The sequence below is a fragment of the Dermacentor andersoni genome, chromosome 3, assembly GCF_023375885.2.
Source record: "Dermacentor andersoni chromosome 3, qqDerAnde1_hic_scaffold, whole genome shotgun sequence".
In the NCBI taxonomy this organism is placed as follows: Eukaryota; Metazoa; Arthropoda; class Arachnida; order Ixodida; family Ixodidae; genus Dermacentor; species Dermacentor andersoni.
The window spans coordinates 86791760-86813418 of record NC_092816.1 but is presented as its reverse complement, the minus strand read 5'-3'; the positions used below and the strand labels follow the sequence as shown (position 1 = coordinate 86813418).

Genomic DNA, 21659 nt, shown 5'->3' with positions numbered 1-21659 from the left:
AAGTGCAGTGTACTCATTCTCCAAGACCTGTGAGCCACAAGTGGCATATTGAATAATGGCTGCCTAAAAGCAAATTCTTTGAAAAAATGTGCAATGTAGCTGCACACATATTAGCGCAGAAAGCATAGCTTGGAATTATAAATTAAACAAGTATTAAAGTATAATTTTGATAGAGAAGCTGGAAAATAAAGCCGCTGGAATGACAGCTATTGTAGTGTAGACGGAAAAAAGCTTTCTATGTCCATTGTTGCAACAGACATTACAGGCCCTGCGAAAAAACCTATGACAATCTCTTTCTCATATTAAAGCAATATATTCTCAACGTTCTCGGTTTCTCTTACAAAATTGTGCCTGCCTTTGACTTTGACATCTACCGCATGTCGGTCTTGGATTTAGACATTAGGATCTCATTCATCGATCACAGGACCAGTTGTGGTTTACTGTGAGGTGATTATGTTTCGGCTTCCAACGCGTTCCTACATCTAGGCAAATACTCATAAATCCACTCACGTTCAACAGGGGTAGGCGGGGAACTCGGAGTAGTCACTGGAGGTGGCGTAGGCGAAGGAGGAGGAGGGGGTGGAGGTGGTGGTGGAGGTGAGGGAGGAGGTGGAGTTGAGGGAGCTGGAGGCGGGGGAGAAGGAGGTGCGGGAGGTGGAGGAGGCGGAGGAGGAGGAGGCGGGGGAGGAGGCTGGGGACGCGGAGGAGGCGGTGGAGGTGGGGCAGGCGGGGGAGGAGGCGGTGGAGGCGGGGGAGGAGGCGGGGGAGGAGGCTGGGGACGCGGAGGAGGCGGTGGAGGTGGGGCAGGCGGGGGAGGAGGTGGGGGAGGCGGTGGAGGTGGGGCAGGTGGGGGAGGGGGCGGTGGAGGTGGGGACGGCGGAGGAGGAGGAGGCGGGGGAGGAGGCTGGGGACGCGGAGGAGGCGGTGGAGGCGGGGGAGGCGGAGGAGGAGGAGGCGGGGGAGGAGGCCGGGGACGCGGAGGAGGCGGTGGAGGTGGGGGAGATGGAGTAGGAGTAGGCGGGGGAGGAGGCCGAGGACGCGGAGGAGGCGGTGGAGGTGGGGGAGACGGAGGAGGAGGAGGCGGGGGAGGAGGCCGGGGACGCGGAGGAGGCGGTGGAGGTGGGGGAGATGGAGTAGGAGTAGGCGGGGGAGGAGGCCGAGGACGCGGAGGAGGCGGTGGAGGTGGGGGAGGCGGAGGAGGAGGAGGCGATGGAAGTGGAGGTGGAGGGGGAGCAGGAGGGGGAGGAGGTGGAGGAGGACGCGGAGTAGGAACGGGACCAGATGGAGGCGTGGTATAGTCTGAGGTAACCTCACTAGTATCGTATGTAGTTGTCTCCTCCGTGACCATCGGCGAAGCGTGCGTCGTTGGTGCAGGTGCAGCTGGGTACAGAAACAGGAAAGACAATTTCTTTTCCTTCCGTATGAGAGCAGAAATACAGAAAGCTCGAGTGTCTGGCTGCAAAAAATAAACATAGTGGCACTTCTGGGTATGCAGGTGCTCGCTTTATTTAGTATCTGAATAGGAACATAGTCCAGTCGCGCTAATCTTTTAGTTTTGCCTCCTTGTCTCACTTTCCTGTACAGCAGTAGCTCTGACTTTGTGGGAGAGAGCGTCAACCCCGTGCCAGCGAGGAAATCCTCTATGATAACAGCTTCTTCTAAGCTTTCCTCTTATTTGGCTAGCGACACTCCGGCGACCCAGAGGGTGATATCGTCCGCACAGATTACATGCCCTACATCTGGGATGCAAGCCAACCTCTCGAAGAGCCTGTCGATAGCGATATTAAAGAGCAGCTGTGACAGCACCGATTCCTGGGGTGTGCCGAGACAACCTAGCGAAAGGCCCTTCGGTAACCGTCCCAACTCTGATAAACGTCGTGTGTTTACCAAGAACGGATTTATTAAAGTTTAAAAATCTGCTGCCATGATAGAGCTTGGATATCTCACCTAGGATGTGTTGGTGACTGACCCTCTCATAGGCCTTAGCCAAGTATAGGGCCAGAACGCTCATCACGTCTATAGTGCGGTTAGTTATCAAAAATTGATTTCTTCAATAGGGGCATCGCATCTTGTGCGGAGAGGGAAGGTCGAAATTTAATCAAGTTGGGAAAAAAAGAGGCAATGTCGCTCGATGTGAATTGATATGCGATTATGAACTGTATGATCCATGACTTTGCAAAGGCATGAAGTGAGCGAGATGGGTCGGAGGTTCTCCGTACTGGTAAGCTTTGCCAGCTTGGGGATGAAAACTATCTTGGCCGCCCTTCATTTATCAGGGACTTGACCCGACACCCACATTCGATTGACCTCGTCATCCAAGTTCTTGAGAAGTTTGTTTGTGATGCCATTTGTTCCTAGAGCAGACTTGCTATTGAGGTTAAAAAGGACGTGTGTAACCTCTGATGCGGAGCCGGCTTCATGAAGAAGTGGGGCACTAATGCCGGTCTATTCCGCATATAGGACCTTCTCTGCCTCCCTGCATGCCTCACGGTCCTTCCAAGGAAGTTAGGTGTACAGCATGCTTTGGGCGATATTGCTGTCCGTCATACCATGCCTAGTTAGGAATTTGATAATCCGGTCTAAAGCTAGTCTAGCCGTCCCTTTGGATTGTTTGTTATTAAGAAGATTTCTGAGAAAGCTCCATTTACTGCCTCTTCTCATACGACTAACCGCTTCTGTACATGTTTCCTCCCATTGTTGCTGCGACAAAACTAAAGTGTGAGTCAATTTTCATGATTAGAGCTACAATTAATTTTGAGCTGCAATCTCATTTCGCTATTGACTGTAATTTGCATTTTCTTGTATATAAACCCAACCTATAACAGCCCCAGTGAGACTAACAGTATATCCGTGATAAAAAATATTAATAAATGATATTCGAATAGCACATTAATCGGACATGCACAGGAAAACTGAACCAGCATATATATAAACGTAGTTTTCTGACGTCGTGCACGAAAAAACTTTTCAAGTCGAAATAATCTTCCTGTGCTTCCATCACTTAATTGCTGCTGTAGTCGCACCAACGTCCTTTTTAAACAAAATCATGCATGGCATTACTGCATGCACGGATCTACCAGCTTGTGTTTCACTGCGAGTACCGCAGAAGACTATCAGGGAACATGAACCCATCCATGTACCCGCATCTTTCAGCTAAATCTCGCATTTGCAAAAAATCTAACGTGCATATTGTCATTTTCGCCATGCTTATATCTTTCAAAACGTTTCGTCTTCCTTGTCTTCCGAGCTTCACAGTTTCTCCTCAGCCTTCTTTCTAGCCGCACTTCTGTCTTTTCCTCTAATAGTCTCTTCCTCCTTCCGTGTAGGCATGTAATGTACGTTGCATGTAATTTCGCGCTATTCCTTAATTGTTACTTCATACGTATCTGTTTATTTTTATCGCCTTTGTTGCATATACTATTGGTTATCTTCTAACAATGCTCGTAGTCGTTTTACGTTTCAACTTTCTTTGTCTCTGCGCCAGTATTGAGGCCTCTAGTTTCTCCGTGGCACACAAAATAAATAGTGATTTGTTATCACTTTGCTATCGCTTATCAAATTTGTTATCACTGTCAGCAATATATATGGTGAACGACGCAGACTGTTGCCAAAGATAATGAAACCGTCTACAGCTTCAATGCCACCACTTCGTCTAATCAAGTCTCTTTAGTATAGTAGTCGTTACTTAAAACAGCCAAAGGGCACACTTCGTAGTGTGTCTTGTAGTTGAGTATTCTAAAGGTCAACAGTTTGCTCACCTGTGAGAAAACTGAACAGCACGTAGCACAGAGTGGCCAGTAGAACAGTCAGGGAGACAAACAGGAGCCCAACCACGGCTTGGACTTGCCTGCGGTTGTAACATTTGTGACGTTTACAATTGCGTTCGCAACAATACGCAAACATCTCGTCGGTCAGGAAAGGGCGTTCTCTTCGCTCTGCATGCTATGTTCGCTGCCGAGTTTCCACGGCTTGGTACGTCATTGCGCGGTCATTGGTAACTACACGTGAAACATTCTGACTGGGCCCAGTGTCAAACTGAAGTGAAGCGTAAACGCCTTTGAATTCCTCGGTTACACTCGAGAGAGGGGTCAAAAGTGAACACAAGCAGCGATCGCTGAAGATTTTGTAATTCTAACGTTTCAGCTACCACCTAGGAGCGTCGTTCAGAGGAAAATTAAAAAGCGATGAAACAGTGGCTTAAGTACTTCGTATAATGTCCCCGAGACGCCTGGCGTTTACTGGTGATAAATTACCAATGTTTCTGTTAACAGTGTCAGTCGTAGTTCTCATGCGTTTGATTATTGATATTTTTTTATCTTTCACGACCATATGCACGCGTCGCTCATAATGTTTTGTACCTACTAGGCAGCCATTCTGTCATATTCTCGATTTCTCTATTTCAAAACGTATTGTTCGTTGTGGCACGCCTACTGGATAAAGTACGAAGCATCCCCGGAGCCAGAAGCACATCGCCTCCTACAAAATAGAAACATTCATAATAAGATACACACTTTACTAACGCATTCCTGACGCCACTAGCGGCGTTTCACTTTTTCAACTTCACGCACGGTTGTTAACAACCATTGTTTCAAGATGCTATCGTCCTCTACAGGCATCTGCAGCAATTGCTTCCGAGACGCGTTCTCCAGGACCCGTCGGTATAAGGGCCACGTTACAACGCGAGAAGCTCGATGAACATGACGAGGTTCTCTCTAGCAGGTTAATGCATATAAAAGTGCAGTTAGATGAAGCGCTAATGTGGTACCGATGAAAGTTAGTCGCACAGACGAAACGCTGAAGTTTGGCAATTCATCAACAGCTACTGATGCCGCTCTTTGTGGAAGTCATGGCTTGTAAACATCTAAACGCTGTACTTACGTGTCCAGAAGACTACGACGCATAGCATGCTTATGTCATCGTCAGCCTGGCTACGCCCACTGCAGGGCAAAGGCCTCTCCCATACTTCTCCAACTACACCGGTCATGTGCTAATTGGGGCCATATTGTCCCTGCAAACTTCTCAACCTCATCCGTCCACCTAACTTCCTGCCGCCCGCTGCTACGCTTCCCTTCCTTTGGAATCCGGTCCGTAACCCTTAATGAGCACCGGTTATCTTCCCTCCTCATTACATGCCCTGCCCATGCCCCTTTCTTTTTCTTGATTTCAACAAAGATGTCACTAATTCGCGTTTGTTCCCTCACCCAATCTCCTCTCTTCTTATCCCTTAACGTTACACCCATCATTATTCTTTCCATAGCTCCTTGCGTCGTCCTCCATTTAAGTAGAAACATTTTCGCAAGCCTCCAGGTTTCTGCCCCGTAGGTGAGTAATGGTAAGACACAGCTGTTGTACACTTTTCTCTTGAGGGAAAATGGACACCGGCTGCTCATGATCTGAGAATGCCTGCCAAACGAACCCCAGCCCATTCTTATTCTTCTGATTATTGCAGTTTCATCATCTGGATCCACGGTCACTACCTCCCCTAAGTAGAAGGAAATGGTAAGGGAATAACCCTTACCACTTCCAGTGCCTCGCTACCTATGCTAAGCGGCTGTTCTCTTCCGAGACTGTTAAACATTATTTTATTTTCCTGCAGATTAATTTTCAGACCCACCCTTCTGGTTTGTTTGTACAGGTCAGTGAGCATGCATTGCAGTTGGTCTCCTGAGTTACTAAGCAAGGCAATATCATCAGCAAATCGTAAGTTACCAACATATTCTCCATTAACTCTTATCCCCAATTCTTCCCAATCCAGGTATCTGAGTACCTCCGGTAAACACGCTGTGAATAGCATTGGAGAGATCGTATCTCCCTGCCTGACGCCCTTCTTTATCGGCAATTTGTTGCTTTCTTTATCTTGGACTACGGTTGCTGCGGATGCGCTATAAATATCTTTCAGTATTTTTACATACGGCTCGTCTACACCCTGATTCCGTAATGCCGGCATGACTGCTGAAATTTCGACTGAATCAAGCGCATTCTCGTAATCAATGAAAGCTATATATAAAGGTTGGTTTTATTGCGCACATTTCTCTATCACCTGATTCATAGTGTGAATATGTTCTATTGTTGACTATCCTTCACAGAATCCTACCTGGTCCTTTTGTTGACAGAAGTCCAAGGTGTTCCTTATTCTATTTGCGGTTACTGTAGTAAAAACTTTGTAGGCAACGGACAGTAAGCTGATCGGTCTATAATTTTTCAAGTCATTGGCGTCCCCTTTCTTATGGATTAAGATTATGTTGACGTTCTTCCGAGATACCGGTATGCTCGAGGTCATGAGGCATTGCGTATACAGGGTGGCCAGTTTTTCTAGAATAATCTGCCCACCTTCCTTCAACAAATCTGCTGTAACCTCATTCTCCCCAGCTGCCTTCCCCTTTACATAGCTCCCAAGGCTTTCTTTACTTCTTGTGGCGTTATTTGTGGGATGTCAAATTCATCTAGACTATTCCCTCTTCCCTTATCGTCGTGGGTGCCACTGGTGCTGTATAAATCTCTATAGAACTCCTCAACTATTTGAACTATCTTAACCATATTAGTAATGATATTGCCCGATTTGTCTTTTAACGCATACATGAGTCTTGCCTATTCCTAGTTTCTTCTTCACTGCTTTTAGACTTCCTCCGTTCCTCAGAGGATGCTCAATTCTATCCATATTATACTTCTTTACGTGAGCTATCTGATGCTTGTTGATTAACTTGAAAACTTCTGCTAAATCTATTCTAGCTGTAGGGTTAGAGGCTTTTATACATTGGCCTTTTTTAATCAGATGTTTCGTCTCTTGCGAAGGCTTACCGATATCCTGTCTAATGAAGTTACCCCCGACTTCTGTTGCACACTCCTTAATGATGTCGATAAGGTTGTCGTTCGCTGCTTCAACACTAAGGTCCTCTTCCTGAGTTAAAGTCGATTACCTGTTCCGTAGCTTGATCCGGAATTCCTCTATTTTCCCTCTTACCGCTAACTCATTGATCGGCTTCTTATGTACCAGTTTCTTCCGTTCCCTCCTCAAGCCTAGCCTAATTTGTGATCTTACTATCCTATAGTCACTGCATCGCACCTTGCCGAGCACGTCCACATCTTGTATGAGGCCAGGGTTAGCGCAGAGTATGAAGACAGTTTCATTTCTAGTCTCGCCATTCTGGCTCCTCCACGTCCACTTTCCGTTATCCCACTTGCGGAAGAAGGTATTAGTTATCCGCAAATTATTCCGTTCTGCAGTTTCTACTGATAACTCACCTCTGCTATTCCTATAACCTCAGCCGTATTCCCCCACTGGCTTGTCTCCAGGCGCCTTCTTGCCTACCCTGGGATTGAAGTCGCCAATCAGTGTAGCGTATTTTGTTTTGACTTTACCCATCGCCGATTCCACGTCTTCATAGAAGCTTTAGACTTCCTGGTCATCATGACTATATGTATGTAGGCGCGAAGACCGGTATGACCTTCAATTTGTACCTCTTATTCCTGCCACCCTCTCGTTAATGCTATGAAATTCCTGTATGTTGCCACCTATATCCTTATTAATAAGGAATCCGACTCCTAGTTCTCGTCTCTCCACTAAGCCCCGGTAGCACAGGACGTGCCCGCTTTTTAGCAATGTATATGCTTCATTTGTCGTCCTAACCTCACTGAGCCCTATTATATCCCATTTATTGCCCGCGAATTTGTACAATAGCACTGCTAGACTCGCCTCACTAGATAATTTTCAAGCGTTAAACGTTGCCAGGTTAAGGTTCCAATGGCTTATGTAAGCTATTCTAAATAACCCCAGTCTGGTACACCGAAGAGTTTCTTTTTCTTCAATTACAGATGCTGCACGAAGCTTTCATATGTATTCTGACACTGACATTGGCCTACTAATAATAGTATTTGCTGATTGATGATAGCGTACCCATGCAAGTCAACTTAATTACCCCGGTCTGCTAAGGAGAATAGGTGGTTTCCTTCCGTTGCTGATGCAACATGAAGCTTTCATCAAATATATGTCCTTTAACGTTTATGTTGCTAATTTTGTCTCTTACTTACTCACTTGGTTACGTCAACAGTTAGCCTATTACACTACACTGCATCACATTATATCACATTATATTACAGCAAGATATAACAAGTTGATTTTTGTGTGTCGCACGTAGTGTGATACCTAGTTGGTGCGGACTAAATCCTAGGGAATTGTAGTGTCGATGCTACAAGCCACTCTTCTTCAGAAGTAATCTATTCCTCTAACAGCTCGCCATAATGTATTTTAGTTTAGCACTTCCGAGTTATCGTCACATGTACCTCTAATCCCACCATACTGTGTACTTAACAGAAGAGGCGCTTAGAAAGCGGCTCATAAAGTCAATATTGAACGTTCTAATCTAGTCCAAATTGAAATGGTCTAAAACGCTTACTAGCGTTATTCTAGAAGCGCATTGAATCCCTGTAAACTGTATGACATCTGCGTTCCGAAAATTTAATCAGGTCAAAGAAGGGCCACTCAGATCTTTGGCGCTGATATGACCTCGTCTTTTAATCACCAACGTCGATTTTGTTCTGCGTTTGCACCATTGACGTTTCAAAACGTCCTGCGTTATCTCACCGCAAGACACGTCTAATTAATGACGCACCACACTGCAATGATCACTCATCATCTTACTCGTGATACATCTCTCGAGCTCGCGAAGGCATCCTGTGCTATAAGACGTTGCAAGTATAGCCAGACGCAAGAATCCTAACGGATTATCAGCGCAATTTCTTCCCGCACGCTGTCAGTCACTGCAACAGGGTACCTAAACCCTTTGCAAAAAGTGCTATTTCCAATACTATTAAAGTTAAATTTCACACTTTCTAATGCTCTGTGACAGAAAATTGATTATACTATTTTAATTCAATCATTTTCTAATCACCAATCTGTTAAAAAACTTTCTGCAATAACGCTGTTCTTACTGTTTGCAGTGACATTGTACGTCGTACTCGAGAAGTATTCCTTCAGGAGTTGTAAGTAAAAAATAAACATACACGATTGCACAATTACAGGATGCTTCGCGCAGATGCGACATGTTGCTGCTATGTGTTTCATGCTAGAAAACCTCACTTCCTAGTCACCGCTCGCCGTGCCCACTCTTTCGTCTGAAGTCGCGGTTCTTTTCCCCTTTAAACATGTCGGATCAACTGGCCCGAGGTTCTCCCCTCTTGAAGAGGAAGGTCAGTGCGGCTCATGAATTTCAGAATTATGCATCTGCTGATGTGAACTACGACGAAGTAAAAGCAGAGCAGTGCTTACCAGGAATATCGATGACCACGACGATATCTTGTTGTTGGGCTGCGGAAATCACCAAGTGACTGTTTAGTCAGTTTGTGTCATTGAACGTGTATACCGTAGCTGAATTTAAAGACGTACAGAGGAGAACAGTTAAGTACATAGCATCCGATGTGAATTTGTGACGGTTTATCATATTTTCTATTTTTCTCACCTTTTCGGTGGCAGTGCGTTACCTTCTATTAATAGGAAAATTGGCGCATGACTATCGAACGGAATATAATGGAAAATTAAATGGACCATCACGAAACACAGCTCCAGTAATAATAAAGAAGTCAGCCCTATAGGCCCGGGTTAATAAAGCTATCAAACGCCCCGTCCCGTCACTGGCAAGGCACGGCTGTTCATCACGAGAGAGCGCCTCGCCATTTCTTTTTTCATTAATGTCACGCTGGTTTATGTTGGCCGATGCGATCGAAGGCACAGCATTTTGAAAGGAAAAAACTGGTCACAAAACGCTATCACATGACGGTGACGTGGCACTGACGGGTCGGGGCGTTTGACGGCTGTGTGAATCGGGGCCTTACTGTGAGCCGTTAGGGAAAGTGAAACGAAAGGAAGGTTGCAACGCTTGTTAGAGAGAGAGAGAGAGATGGAGAGTGCAAGAAAAAAAACACTTGTCTTTATTAAAGTGTACGGATGGGATACGGTGTCTCCCTTTCGCTTCTTAGCATCTGGAGGCGGAGTTTATGGGACAACGTGTGAAGGGGAGGCTTGGTTTTAAATACACTCCCTCCAGGCACTCCCTAGACGTTCTCGTATGGCGCCGCTAATGTTAATGGCGCTTGATTAATAAAAAATTGGCTGGGGCCTAGCTAAGGGTAAGCCTGGATATCTCGAAGCGAAAAGGTTAGGTGATGCTTATGGTTTGGCTTATAGTTATGCTTTATGATTTAGCCTATGGTTATGCTTGCGGTTTAGCTTATGGTTATGCTTTATGATTTAGCCTATGGATATGCTTACGGTTTAACTTATAGATATGCTTATGGATAAGTTATGGATCTGCTTATGGTTTAGCTTATGGTTGCGCTTTATGATTTAGCCTATGATTATGCTTACGGTTTAGCTTTTGGATATGCTTTGGTTAACTTATGGTTATGCTGTACGTGTGCCTTGTGTAGTTATGCAAATTGCTTATCAATGATATATACCATAAGTTATGCAGGATTATTAAACTTCTTTATTCATCATTGTTGGGCACATTGTCTTGCGATTTCTGTACAACCATAAACATAGCTCTCCGTATCGGTAGTAATACTCTCTTCTCCTTCCATATTGAACGCGCACGCCTATTCTCTGGCAAGCGGTTATATAGTCGGCCTCCGCGGTAAACACGCGCTTGCGGCGAACGTCAAACGATGACGCATATCGCGCGGCAGTGGCCACCTGCGCAGACTCCGAACACGCTTACGGAGCCAATTCCGGCGTACGCCGGCTCGCGCGAAGCACGGTGTTGACTAGCGTAGTAAAGCTTTTCGCTTCAATAAACAGATTTGCCAAAGTCCAGCGCGCTGCCGTCGCCGTAGCACTACAGTTCTCGGTGCTTTTCCCTTGTACTTGGGTTTGAAGTAACGATGACGGGAATAGTGGGTTTGTACTGGTATGACAAAACATATGCTTCTTACCACAGTTGACCCTCAGCCCGCTAACGACCGCTATTACCATAATGGTTCACGCCAGCGGTGGCGTACAGAACCCAGCCGTGGAATGCATACATTGGCTGTATATCGAGAAATCAATATTGAAGGAGAACATCGTTAAATTATTGGGGTTTACCTGCCAGGACCTCGATCTGATTATGAAGCCGACTGGATACTAATGTGTCCTAAAGCACGTGAACACTCGATATGCCAGATATCTTTTTATTTAATTTTGCCGCCAGGAAGTGGACCTACCAGGCGAGAATTCAGCGATATCCGTAACGTTAGGCTAACGTCAACGGTACGCGTACCCTGGAGCTAAGCTAAGAAAAAATTCATTTGGCTTTCACCTTATCCAAGAAAAAGCAAGCTTCCTGCGCCAAAGGAGTCAATTATATTTCTGCATGTTCAGAAGTCATCTTACAAAAGGCTACCCTAGCAAGTTTATCTCAAAAGCAGTCCATTTACTTTGTGTGCCCCTTGAATGTGGACACGCATCAGACTGTATACTATCCCTATCCGTGTATAGAGGAGAGAAAATTTTTACTCAATTCCCTCCTCCTTGGTCCATGCACGCGCTTTGGTTTCAAGGTACTTCTTCGCACGAGTAAAATCGTAACTGTGAAAACTCAATGGCCTGTTCAAATTACCTTATACGAGAGGTTTTCTTCAGTGTACTCCGTTTTGAACCGAGGAGCTGTACAAGTTGCGCTGATAGTGCAATTGTGATAATACATCACTCACATGCAGAGCTAAAAAGTCGTTTGCATTTCTCACGCAATTTACGACTTTGTCTATCGCGATTGACTATACCTGGCATTGGGCCATATTTTCTTGTAAGCATTCCAATATATGCCTACATATTGAACACCTGATAATAACGAACTACTAGTGCGCTTTCCAAAACTAGTGTCTAGCTAGTCATGCGGAGTTGTTTACATTTTCGTGGTAAAGGTTAATAGGAATCACATGTTTGCACATAGGCTCCAATACTGAAATTGCCGATGCAACTATTGCAACATCTATTGCATCGACTATTGAGCGCGAAAGGGAGCATGAATTGTTTATAGCGTAATTGTGTATGGCGCTAGCGGCTATTATAGTAACATCATAAAAGCAGCACCCAACGAATACCCGCCACCTGTTTCTCAATAAAGGTGTTTATTCCTATGCCAACCGCGGCGTTGCTGCCAATTAGGTCCCGTCAGCGCTTCTTTAAGGGACCCTGGAGCAATTATGACGGTGTTGCACAAGCGTACTAAGTCGTTAGAGTAGATCCTTCCGATCAATAAGTGACGCGTTTAAGCGCTGCGCGTAAAGCGCGTAATTTATTATAATATTTTAAACATTGACGTCAGTAGGGCAAGCTATCCGATTTGCTATTCAGGTCACGCACGACATCGATTACTTTACCAACACTTTCACGCGGAACAAATGTTGTTAGTAACATTTCTAATGTTGGTTAATTATTTCTATCAAAAAGAAGAAAAAAGAGAGAGAATACACAACGACAACTTATCGCTACACTCAAGCATTTCCGATACACAGCAAGTGTCGGCTCCTTGTATTACAATGTTCTCCGTGTTGTGGCGACCTACGCAATCAGTGTTTGTCTCGAGCTTCCTTTTTCCGAGCACCATGGAAAGCGGAGAGGTTGGTGAGTCACCGTGCGCTGGCTCGTAGACAACCGGAAATAGACGACACAACGTCACATCATGACGTAGAGCCAGTGAAGGCGGAGCTTAGCCTTGATTATTCGGTGAACGAGTTGAGAAGAAGCATGGCTAGGAAGGAGGGCAACATTTAGCGTAGCTCTCTCAATATGAAAGCTTCACTTGAATTGTCGCACAAATGTTTTACTGTGACTGTTCCGAACGCGTCGGCATGATTTGTCCAAACCGCTTCTGGGACCCTTTAAAAGAAATCTAGGCACTTTCTAGCACAGTAAGTCTTCCCGACCAAGTTCACCAAGAATTGTAAGTTCTCATTTCTGCCCTCTGTCGATAAATTATTCATGCGTGCACCTCAGCATGACATATTGGTGTAGTTCCTTGTAAAATAGGCATTCACAGCCGTTCTGTCTTCACTGGCTGAATGGGCGCCCCAATCGAATAGCCTCGAGATAAATAAGCATACCAGACTTGCTTAAATTATTCACTTATTTTTCCGTTACGTTATAAGCCCTTAACAAACCGTTACTTGTACTTGAATTAGACTGAATTATGTCTTGATTTATGCGCTTGATCGTCGAGCTCATCGCTTTGCGTATATTTATTTGTGGGCGGGGGCACTGGAAAGCCCGAACGTATTGAATGTTCAGGCGACCAAAATATTTATTATTCTTAACTATAACGACGTGGAATACTTACAAGTCACCTGCAACCAAATGAGGAATGGGTGGCACATGAAAACAGATGCAGTTAGGCGCTACAACGAGTATACCATCGGTTCATGCCATAAATACGTATCCCGAAAATGAAAACGCATAAAGCGCTAGCGATGTACTTTGCGTGCACTTGAACCAGTAAATCCTTCACAATTTTGTTTAAAGGCGATAAATTAGCCGTGAATACATGGTGTGCCTGCAATAACGTCCTAATCGATTTGTCATGCTCGCTCTGTGGTCCCTGAGCCTCTCGGTCCACTGCTAACGATAAGCGTCGTCTCTTTCGTGAAGGTGACACAAACTCAAAACGTTATGCTAGAGCGTGGTAGGCGCTCAGACGAGTTGCTCCATTACTTTTCGTCATCGTCTCTCACTGCCTATTATTCGCGTATCCTTCACCTACCTATAAGTATCATGGCTCGAGCGCTCTTATCAAAATCGACCTCTCAGTTCTTCCCTGACAACTAATGTCACTATAGGGTGACTTCTTCACCGTTCGATTGCTTTTCATGTGCTAAATATGGTGAATGGTCTGTCGCTTTGACCAGGCTTCCAGATATTTATTTATTCAAATAACTCACAGGCTCCTTTACATGGGATCATTGTGTGAGTGGGACAATATACAAGGAAATCGCAAAAGTATAAGAGCAACTACATCGATTGAAGAAGAGCGTTATACAATTCTTTGCGACAAACACCCCACATTATACTCTTAAAATCAAGGAAAGCAGTTATACAATTTTTTAGTTTTAGAAATGTGGCTATATAAAAACGAAACACAACTTGGCTCAGGACTAAACAAGAGCACAGTTTCATACATGTAATACAACATTAGAAAACATTTTGTTTTAGTAACAGCACATAAAAACAAAGATCTTAGGCAAGTATGCCGGTTATTCTGTCTTCAAATCCATTAGTATCTGCTGTTTGTGACGTCCTCAGGAAGGCCATTCCAGTGGCTTATGGCACATGAGACAGCAGACATGTTAAATGCCTTAGTATGACCTCTATCTGCTCTCTCAGTGGCGACTGACCGTCTTTCACAAACACACACCCTCATGGGAATTCACCGCAGACCAAAAGTGACGTGCTAGACCAGTTTACACAACGCAAACTGCATTATAATTACCAACTCTCTGAATGACTCGCTCGCTCTCCGATCCGAAATTCTTAATATTCATTCACACTATAACTTAGCAAGTCCTTCGGGTGCTGGCCGAGACGCGAAAGGCAATAAAACATCAAACCAAGAGATTTCAACTACGGAGACTCATAATAATCAAATTCACTCTCGCTTTCTTGCCTACCACGCGCCAGGTAGACCTGGCGAAAAAGTATGGTGGACAGTTGAATGCATGCCGTTTTTTCTTTGCTCTCCTTATCCTAGTCATTGCAATATATCTCGCCTTAATAGTTATGTAAGCTTTGTGCTTTCATTACATTTTGTAGTATTTCACGCATACGAATTTGCACAGTTACTTAGTCCATCTTGAATTAGAAGTCGCGACAGCAACATCTACCACTTACCATGATGTCCTTCTCTGCCATGCTTCCTACGATTCTCATGCTTATGCCTCGGTGCTGAGGCGTGGTCTCCGTGGATGGCTGTGCGGAAATAAGTTTCACATCAGGAGCCCTATAACGTCATATAAGTGCTTACTATAACTCCGGACGTCAAATGTAATTAACCGCCGACGCAAGCATCTGGCAGTGGCCAATAACCTTGTTCAAAGAGCACATTTAATCGCCTCGTTTATGTCAGTTAAGTTATGTCAGTTTAGTTTATGTCGTTAAGTCTGTTATGTTTGCTTTCAAAGCGAGTAGCATAACCAAGCTTGACAGGTTTTTCTTATCTAGTTGTAAGGCAAGAGAGGAGCGCGCAGAAAGGAGAGGGTCTCGGTGCGACCGAGCTAGCGCACTCAAGGTGATAACCGGATGAAAACCGGAGTGCTGCCGCCGTCTACGATGGGTCCGCGTCGCTTACTTATGTCGAAAGTAGGCGTGCAATAGGGAGAAAAACATATACGCTAAAACAGATCCTCAGCAAATACGAGTTAGCAGAACGATGTCGTATGCTTGGCGAAAGGGCTAGACAAGGTTATACTGATTAAATTATGGGGCTTTACGGACAAAAACCACGACCTGATTATGAGGCACGCCGTAGTGGGCGACTCCAGAACAATTTGGACCACTTGCGGTTCTTTAACGTGCGCCGAAATCTTTCGATCTCAATTCGATCTCCCACCGAATATTCGATCTCGCGACCTCGTGCTTAGCAGCCCAACAGCATAGCCACAAGCAACCATGGCGGGTCAACGTTATACTGCCACGGTAAAAAAAAAAGAGTGCGTAGCCTCCGAGTATTACGGAAAATTTTCACTTTTGTTCGGAATATTATTGCATCTGCAGTGCACACACATCTCTTTGACGTGGTGAGTTCTCACAGTTTTGTCACGTCGAGTGAGAGACAGGTGAAGTGGGGACGACCAGAGAATTTTCGTCGCCCAATAGAGGTGGTATAACATCGACAAAGCTGAGAAATAACATTATCAGAATATTTTTCTTTACATTGTACGGAATTGTGATGCATAATCAGTGCATGCTCGTCATTTTGAGAGAGGGAGTTCTCACGGTTTTATGACGTCGTGTGGATGACAAGCGTTGAGGGCGTGGCCCGAAATTATCGATCAATCGCGGAGGAGTAATGACGGAAATGACGTCGAAAGTGATTAGAATAGCTTTAAGTTATATAGCGTCCTACCTTCCTTACTCGCTTTCGGTGAGCATAAAGCTTGGCTTTTTATGCTGTCACTTTGAATATACCAGCGGAGCGGAGTCAAACTTAAATATTCAAATAAACACACAAATGCTCGCTGTGTTCTATCGCCAGCTTGCCGCCATGGTTGCTCATCGGCAACGGTGTAGGTTATGTTTTGACGTATGAGGTGTAGAGTCTGATTCCCGTCCGTGTCAGCTGTCATTCCATTGGCATCAAAATACAATAACACTTGTTTACTTAGACGTATACTCGCTTTAATAAACCTTAGGGGGTGGAAATGAATAGTGTATTTGCACTGCCCCTTGGTGCTTTGAAGCCCAGGTGTTGCTTTGTGACCTCAAACACTAACATTCATTCAATGTTTCCGGCAATAATTTAAGACTGCCAGCTGTTCCAAGTGACACGGCTGTGCCTTGACCGTCTGCAAAGGGGTTGCAGGGTTCGGACAAGATAGAGACACAAAGGAAGCAGCTTGAAATGGCCACGCCATGCAACGTATAATAACTACCGTGTCCCACAAAGCGAGCACACCTGCTCTGCACTGCACACTGCATGCATGCTGGCCAAACCACGTTAATTGCCATGAAAGTGGGTGCGCCTAGTGAAGTATAGGCGAAAAATCGATGCCGGCCAGCAACTGCTGGCAAGTACGCTATGAATACGTTCTGGGGAAAAGCGGGGAAGGCGGGAGATGGATATTCAAGACGACGAGCAAAATGAGAACTAGGTGAAAGCAGGAGCCAACATTTTGACCAGTGGACTTGTCTTATGTGATATGTTGTTATTATATACCATATGTCGTTATGAATAGGGTCTGTGTGACTGAGCAAATTTTCCATCGTGAATACTTTTCTTTATTGCATCTGCCTGAAACCCACAAATAGCTCATTGACTTACTGGGTCTTGAAGGCGGCGATTATAACGGACTGGTGTACTACGAACGCGGAAATGTCAATATTTAGTTTAGCTGTCATTGTTATATACTACACGCGCGACCCCCATATGATAGGTTGACCAAGTAACCATCCCCTCAATGTCTGATGTGGCAAAGACTACTTTTGTTTTGCGTGAACCGAGATGAACAGGCGACATCGTGTGGCAGGTGGTCATGTTGAAGCTGCATGCTTGATTTCGAACTCAGTTCGCGTTATCTGAAACACGATTCATGATTGCTCTTCGCCGTCTGTAACGGTACAACGGCCACCTCTGTCGAATAAGCGTCAAGTATCTCGAAATCTGGCGGCAAGAATGTGGTTTAATTACTTTCATGCAGTTTCGTACGCACATGACTCCACATCCGGAGTGAGAATGCATGTTACGACATCGCTTGCTGTACTCCCGTTTCGTTCTTAAAGTGCGACGCTGTGGAAACGACGGAGGAAGTTCGGCCATCAAAATGTCTCACAGCGCGCTCTTCATTGAGGTTTATGTCTCCATCTCTCGCAGCGTTGCACGCGATGTGTGAAACCGAGTGCTGTAATCTTAGTTTAAAGGCAATGTGGCAACGCAAATGTACACGGGTTGTCACAAGTACACAAGCACGAATCTGTTTGGCTCCACAAAAACGTGGTATACTCATGTGAGTGGTCCCGTCTAGGAGGACCCTGATGCCTACCGGTCGAGCTTGTAGCCGCCGTTGAGCTTGCGCCCGTCGTTCCGGTGTAGCGCGACGTCAGAGCGGTAGAGGAGCCCAGCGTCGTAGACTCCGCTGCAGAATCAGGCCACGGCGGAATGCACTTGTTACTAGGTAGCCAACTGACATACAGAGCTCCCGCTTGTGTGCCGCATTCTAATTGCGCCTAGTCTTTCTGTTTTCGTTCTTTTAATGCTCTAGCATTAAGAGTCTCAAAGAAGGATAAGCTCTATGTGTGTGAAGTGTGGGAAGCCAGTCCCGTGGTAGAGGTGCACATATATACATATACTGGGTGTCCTAGCTAACTTAGCCAGAGTTTAAATATATGCAAATGCCCTATAGCTCGACAGAACAAAGGTAATGTCTGCCGTCGCTTGGAGATGCTTAAAGTATATTTTAGGTCCGCCTAATTAGGTAATTAGTCTTAATTATTCAACTTCTCGAATATTATAATTACATTAAAAGTGTCAATGAGAAAATTGTAGAGGGACACGAAAAACTCCCGATACAGCTTTCAGTTCCTCAATACGTGCTACATAAAAGGGTTTTACTGAGCGTGGAAAAAGTCCGCAAATGCACGCAATATTGCCGCACGACTGGCCGCTCGAGGCACTTTACGTGAGTTGGCGGGCTTATTTCAAGCTCGGAAAAACACTTTTATGTAGCACGTATTCAGCAACTTTAAGCTATATCGGGAGTTTTTCATGTCGCTCTACAATTTCTTTATTGACGCTAGTCCTCTAATTATAATAGTCGTGAAGTTAATTTAAACTAATTATCTAATTAGGCGGAATAAAAAAATTGAGTATCTCCAAGCGACGGCCAACAACATTATCTTTGTTCTGTCCAGCTACGTGGCATTTGCATATTTTTTAACTCTTGCTTAATTTAGCTGCGGTACGCTCTATATGGGGGAAGGCGGGGTGTGAAGCACCTAGTTCTTCTGGGGATCCGTTGTTCCATAAGTTGGAAAGAATTTTGTAGGCGCACTTAGACAAAAAAAAAAATGATTTCGACGTTTCGGCCCATGTCCGTCCGTAGTGCAACCGAAGGTGGTCGGCTCTTCGAATAGTTAAGACGTGTGTCGAGAGAAATTTTGAACAACAAACACTTTGCGATGTTATGGATCCGAGATCCCGGAGGTGCGTTGTAATGCGGCGCCTTTCTTTAGAATTTACCGCTTAATCGTCGCTCATTTCTTTCATAAAGTGAATAGTTTTCTTTGGCTCTCTCAACCGTTTTCGTGGTAGTTCGGTGGAGCGACGGAGGTTGACATCGGGAAAGGGAAGGCGAGAAATCGCGCCAAGGGAAAGGGAGCGTGCCCTCGGGCTACCGAGTTGCGAAGAGAGGCGGAAGGAAAAAATGGAGGGCTGTTTAGACTGTCGTGCGTAAGCACTCGCATGGCCGAGTTGAGGGGCTGTTCGCTTACGTGGACAATCACCATCGAAGTTTCCTGCATATTTTTTTAGGGAGGAGTGAGAGAGGGGGAGGTTAGGGGTGCCTCAACATACCGTCCACATTCAGTGGCCAACTAACAATGCGGTGGCAAGTCTTTTGCTTCTGCTATCAGCTGTAAGATACGATCGAAGAGTGCTGTGACAAATACGCCGTTCTCCGAGAGGCATTGTGTGAATGCGAACGCCAATTACATTTCCTCATTTCTATTTCGTCACAGAGTAGACGAACTTCTACGACGTCGGCTTCCCTCCGTAACTACGTTTTGGAGTGCGGATAAACGCACGAAGGGGCAAGTACGTTGCAGTTCTGTGGTTGAAATTCCTAAACACTTAAGTTTTCAACGGCAGTATGTTGTGCCAAAATGCCATAACTTTGTTCGTCTTGAGCTGTACTAAGGTAAGCCATGCAGCCAAGTCAGAAGTGCACTCAGTAAGACACGTACTTAGGTTACGAGCGTAATGGTAGTGTGGATTAATATATTTGATAGTTTTTATTTACTATTCTGAACGATGTGCGAAATATGAGCTAGCGTTTAGAATCTATGGAGTGATGAGCCTGGAGTGTAGCGAAACGGCAAGCTTATAAGCTCATACATGCGAACATTTAAGCTTTTTCGCTCATAGCAGCAGGAAGATGGTGCTATGGAACCACTGCGCAAACGCTTTCAGCCTGGTAGTGCCAAGCGGGTGCTAATACAGTCAATGAGGTTGTACACAATGTCTCGCCAGAAGCTCAGGCAGCCACACCTTTCAGTAATGAGAAACACCAAAGGGTGATAGCATACTAAAATGCCTACGGAAACGTATTCTTTAAAAACTGTATCTTTAAGTCATGTGGCGTAAGTCAATTGGCGGCGAGAACGAATGGCAAACGTTTTTTTTTTCTTTTTTGCCGACATGTCTGCACCAACAGATGAACAGCAACTTCAGAATAAGTATATGTGCTTAAGCTATGAAGGAGAAAATGTTCATGAAGCTTGCTGCTTTGTCTCTGGCTACTGTAGAAAGCAATACAGTCATTTACAATAAACAATTATCTAGATCCCAGTACACACTGACGGAACCCATCTATCCCAGCCATCTGGTGTGAAAAGTCGCGAATGTCTTTTTCTTTTCTTTTCTTTATTTATTTATTTATTATTATTATTATTTTTTTTTTTTGCGACCCGCCTCACTATTGCATGTTTTCAATTTTGCCAAGCATCCATTCAGGGTATAAGTTTGCGCGCGACATCCCGCACGTAGCTTTTCACCGTGATGGTTCTCCACTATGTGCCTAGGATATCACGTCAGTATATCATATTCACTGCCGCGGGTAATTTGCTTCCATGGGAGCAGGAGTCGCTTAAGAGAGGCCCCAACCCTCGCTGTGTTGGAGGGTGTTGGAGACACGCGAGGCGCCAAAAGACGCAGCTGCCTAGTTCAGTAATAAGGGGGCCAAGGATTTCGTTCTAAACACTAAAAATCATTCTGGCATAACTGAGCATTTGCGAAACTATTTTCATGAAGGTCCCGGCGAGTGGTTGACTTCTAGAAAATGAATTAGGGCGAACTTTTGTTGTTACCTTACGCATGCTGAAACCCCATTGAAGGTGCGTCAGTGTTACGTCACGGATTTGTAAGACTTTTTTGGTATTAGAGCCTAAAATCCGCTAAGTATTTGGCTCGGAATACAATGCAGTCCACCTTTAGCAATGAAAAGTTAACAAGAGCCGAGTATATTTCATCAGAACCCATAACGTAGGACGAACTGGCGCGGGAAATTACGTCTCAACATGACAAGGGCATTAAACATCGGCCACGAGGCAACCCCATCCATCCATCGGGGCCTACCGAAGCGCAGAATTCAGACGCACTGCTGAGGGGGTCCACGAAAGGCGCCCCTTACCGCTACCCGGCCGCCTGAACTAATGATGAAAAGGGCCAATATGTGAAATATTACCGTGGGAACGGCTTCGACCTTGGATTCCCCGGTTGCTATACCGCCACCTATTTCATACCATCGGAGGCGTGGTAGGAGAACATCGTTGGTGTGAGTGGTGCAGAACGATGCGACATTATGGGTGGGGTATTGCGACCGATACGAAGATTGTGACTGACGTGACACAGTCATCAGATTCCCTAATCAACTCGCTTAGGAAAGACAACGGTATTAAAAGCGCAGGCCTTTTGTGCAGTGATAGCGACATGTCCATATGTGAACACAGAGGTTTAACATGCTCCTGCATCAAGTGGTATTGCGTTACTCTCCGATAACTCCGTGTAACTAATCTCAAATAAACGCTTTTTCCATCGTTCCTACTACCGGACGTATTCGTCAATGGGCTTAGTGTATTACTGGGCCAAGTCCCACAACAGAGGCACCACCACCCGTACTTCGTTTTCGCGGCTTTTCTTCTTTGCAAAACTTCCCCTCAGTGTGACAGTGCTCGCTGTGATACTACAGAATCGCAATATGCCAAT

At 45.2% G+C, this 21659-nt stretch overlaps 1 protein-coding gene across 1 annotated transcript in view; it reads right to left on the bottom strand.

Moving 5' to 3' along the window:
- Positions 1-512: 512 nt before the first annotated feature.
- LOC126524970 (uncharacterized) overlaps positions 513-21659 on the bottom strand; it is an 81902-nt gene continuing 60755 nt past the window's right edge. Inside the window, exons 7-8 of the mRNA XM_055067422.1 lie at positions 17722-17814; positions 513-1299 (exon numbers count right to left, since the gene is read on the bottom strand). Coding sequence (XP_054923397.1) covers positions 513-1299; positions 17722-17814 — 880 coding nt within the window. The remainder of the gene's footprint in view (positions 1300-17721; positions 17815-21659) is intronic.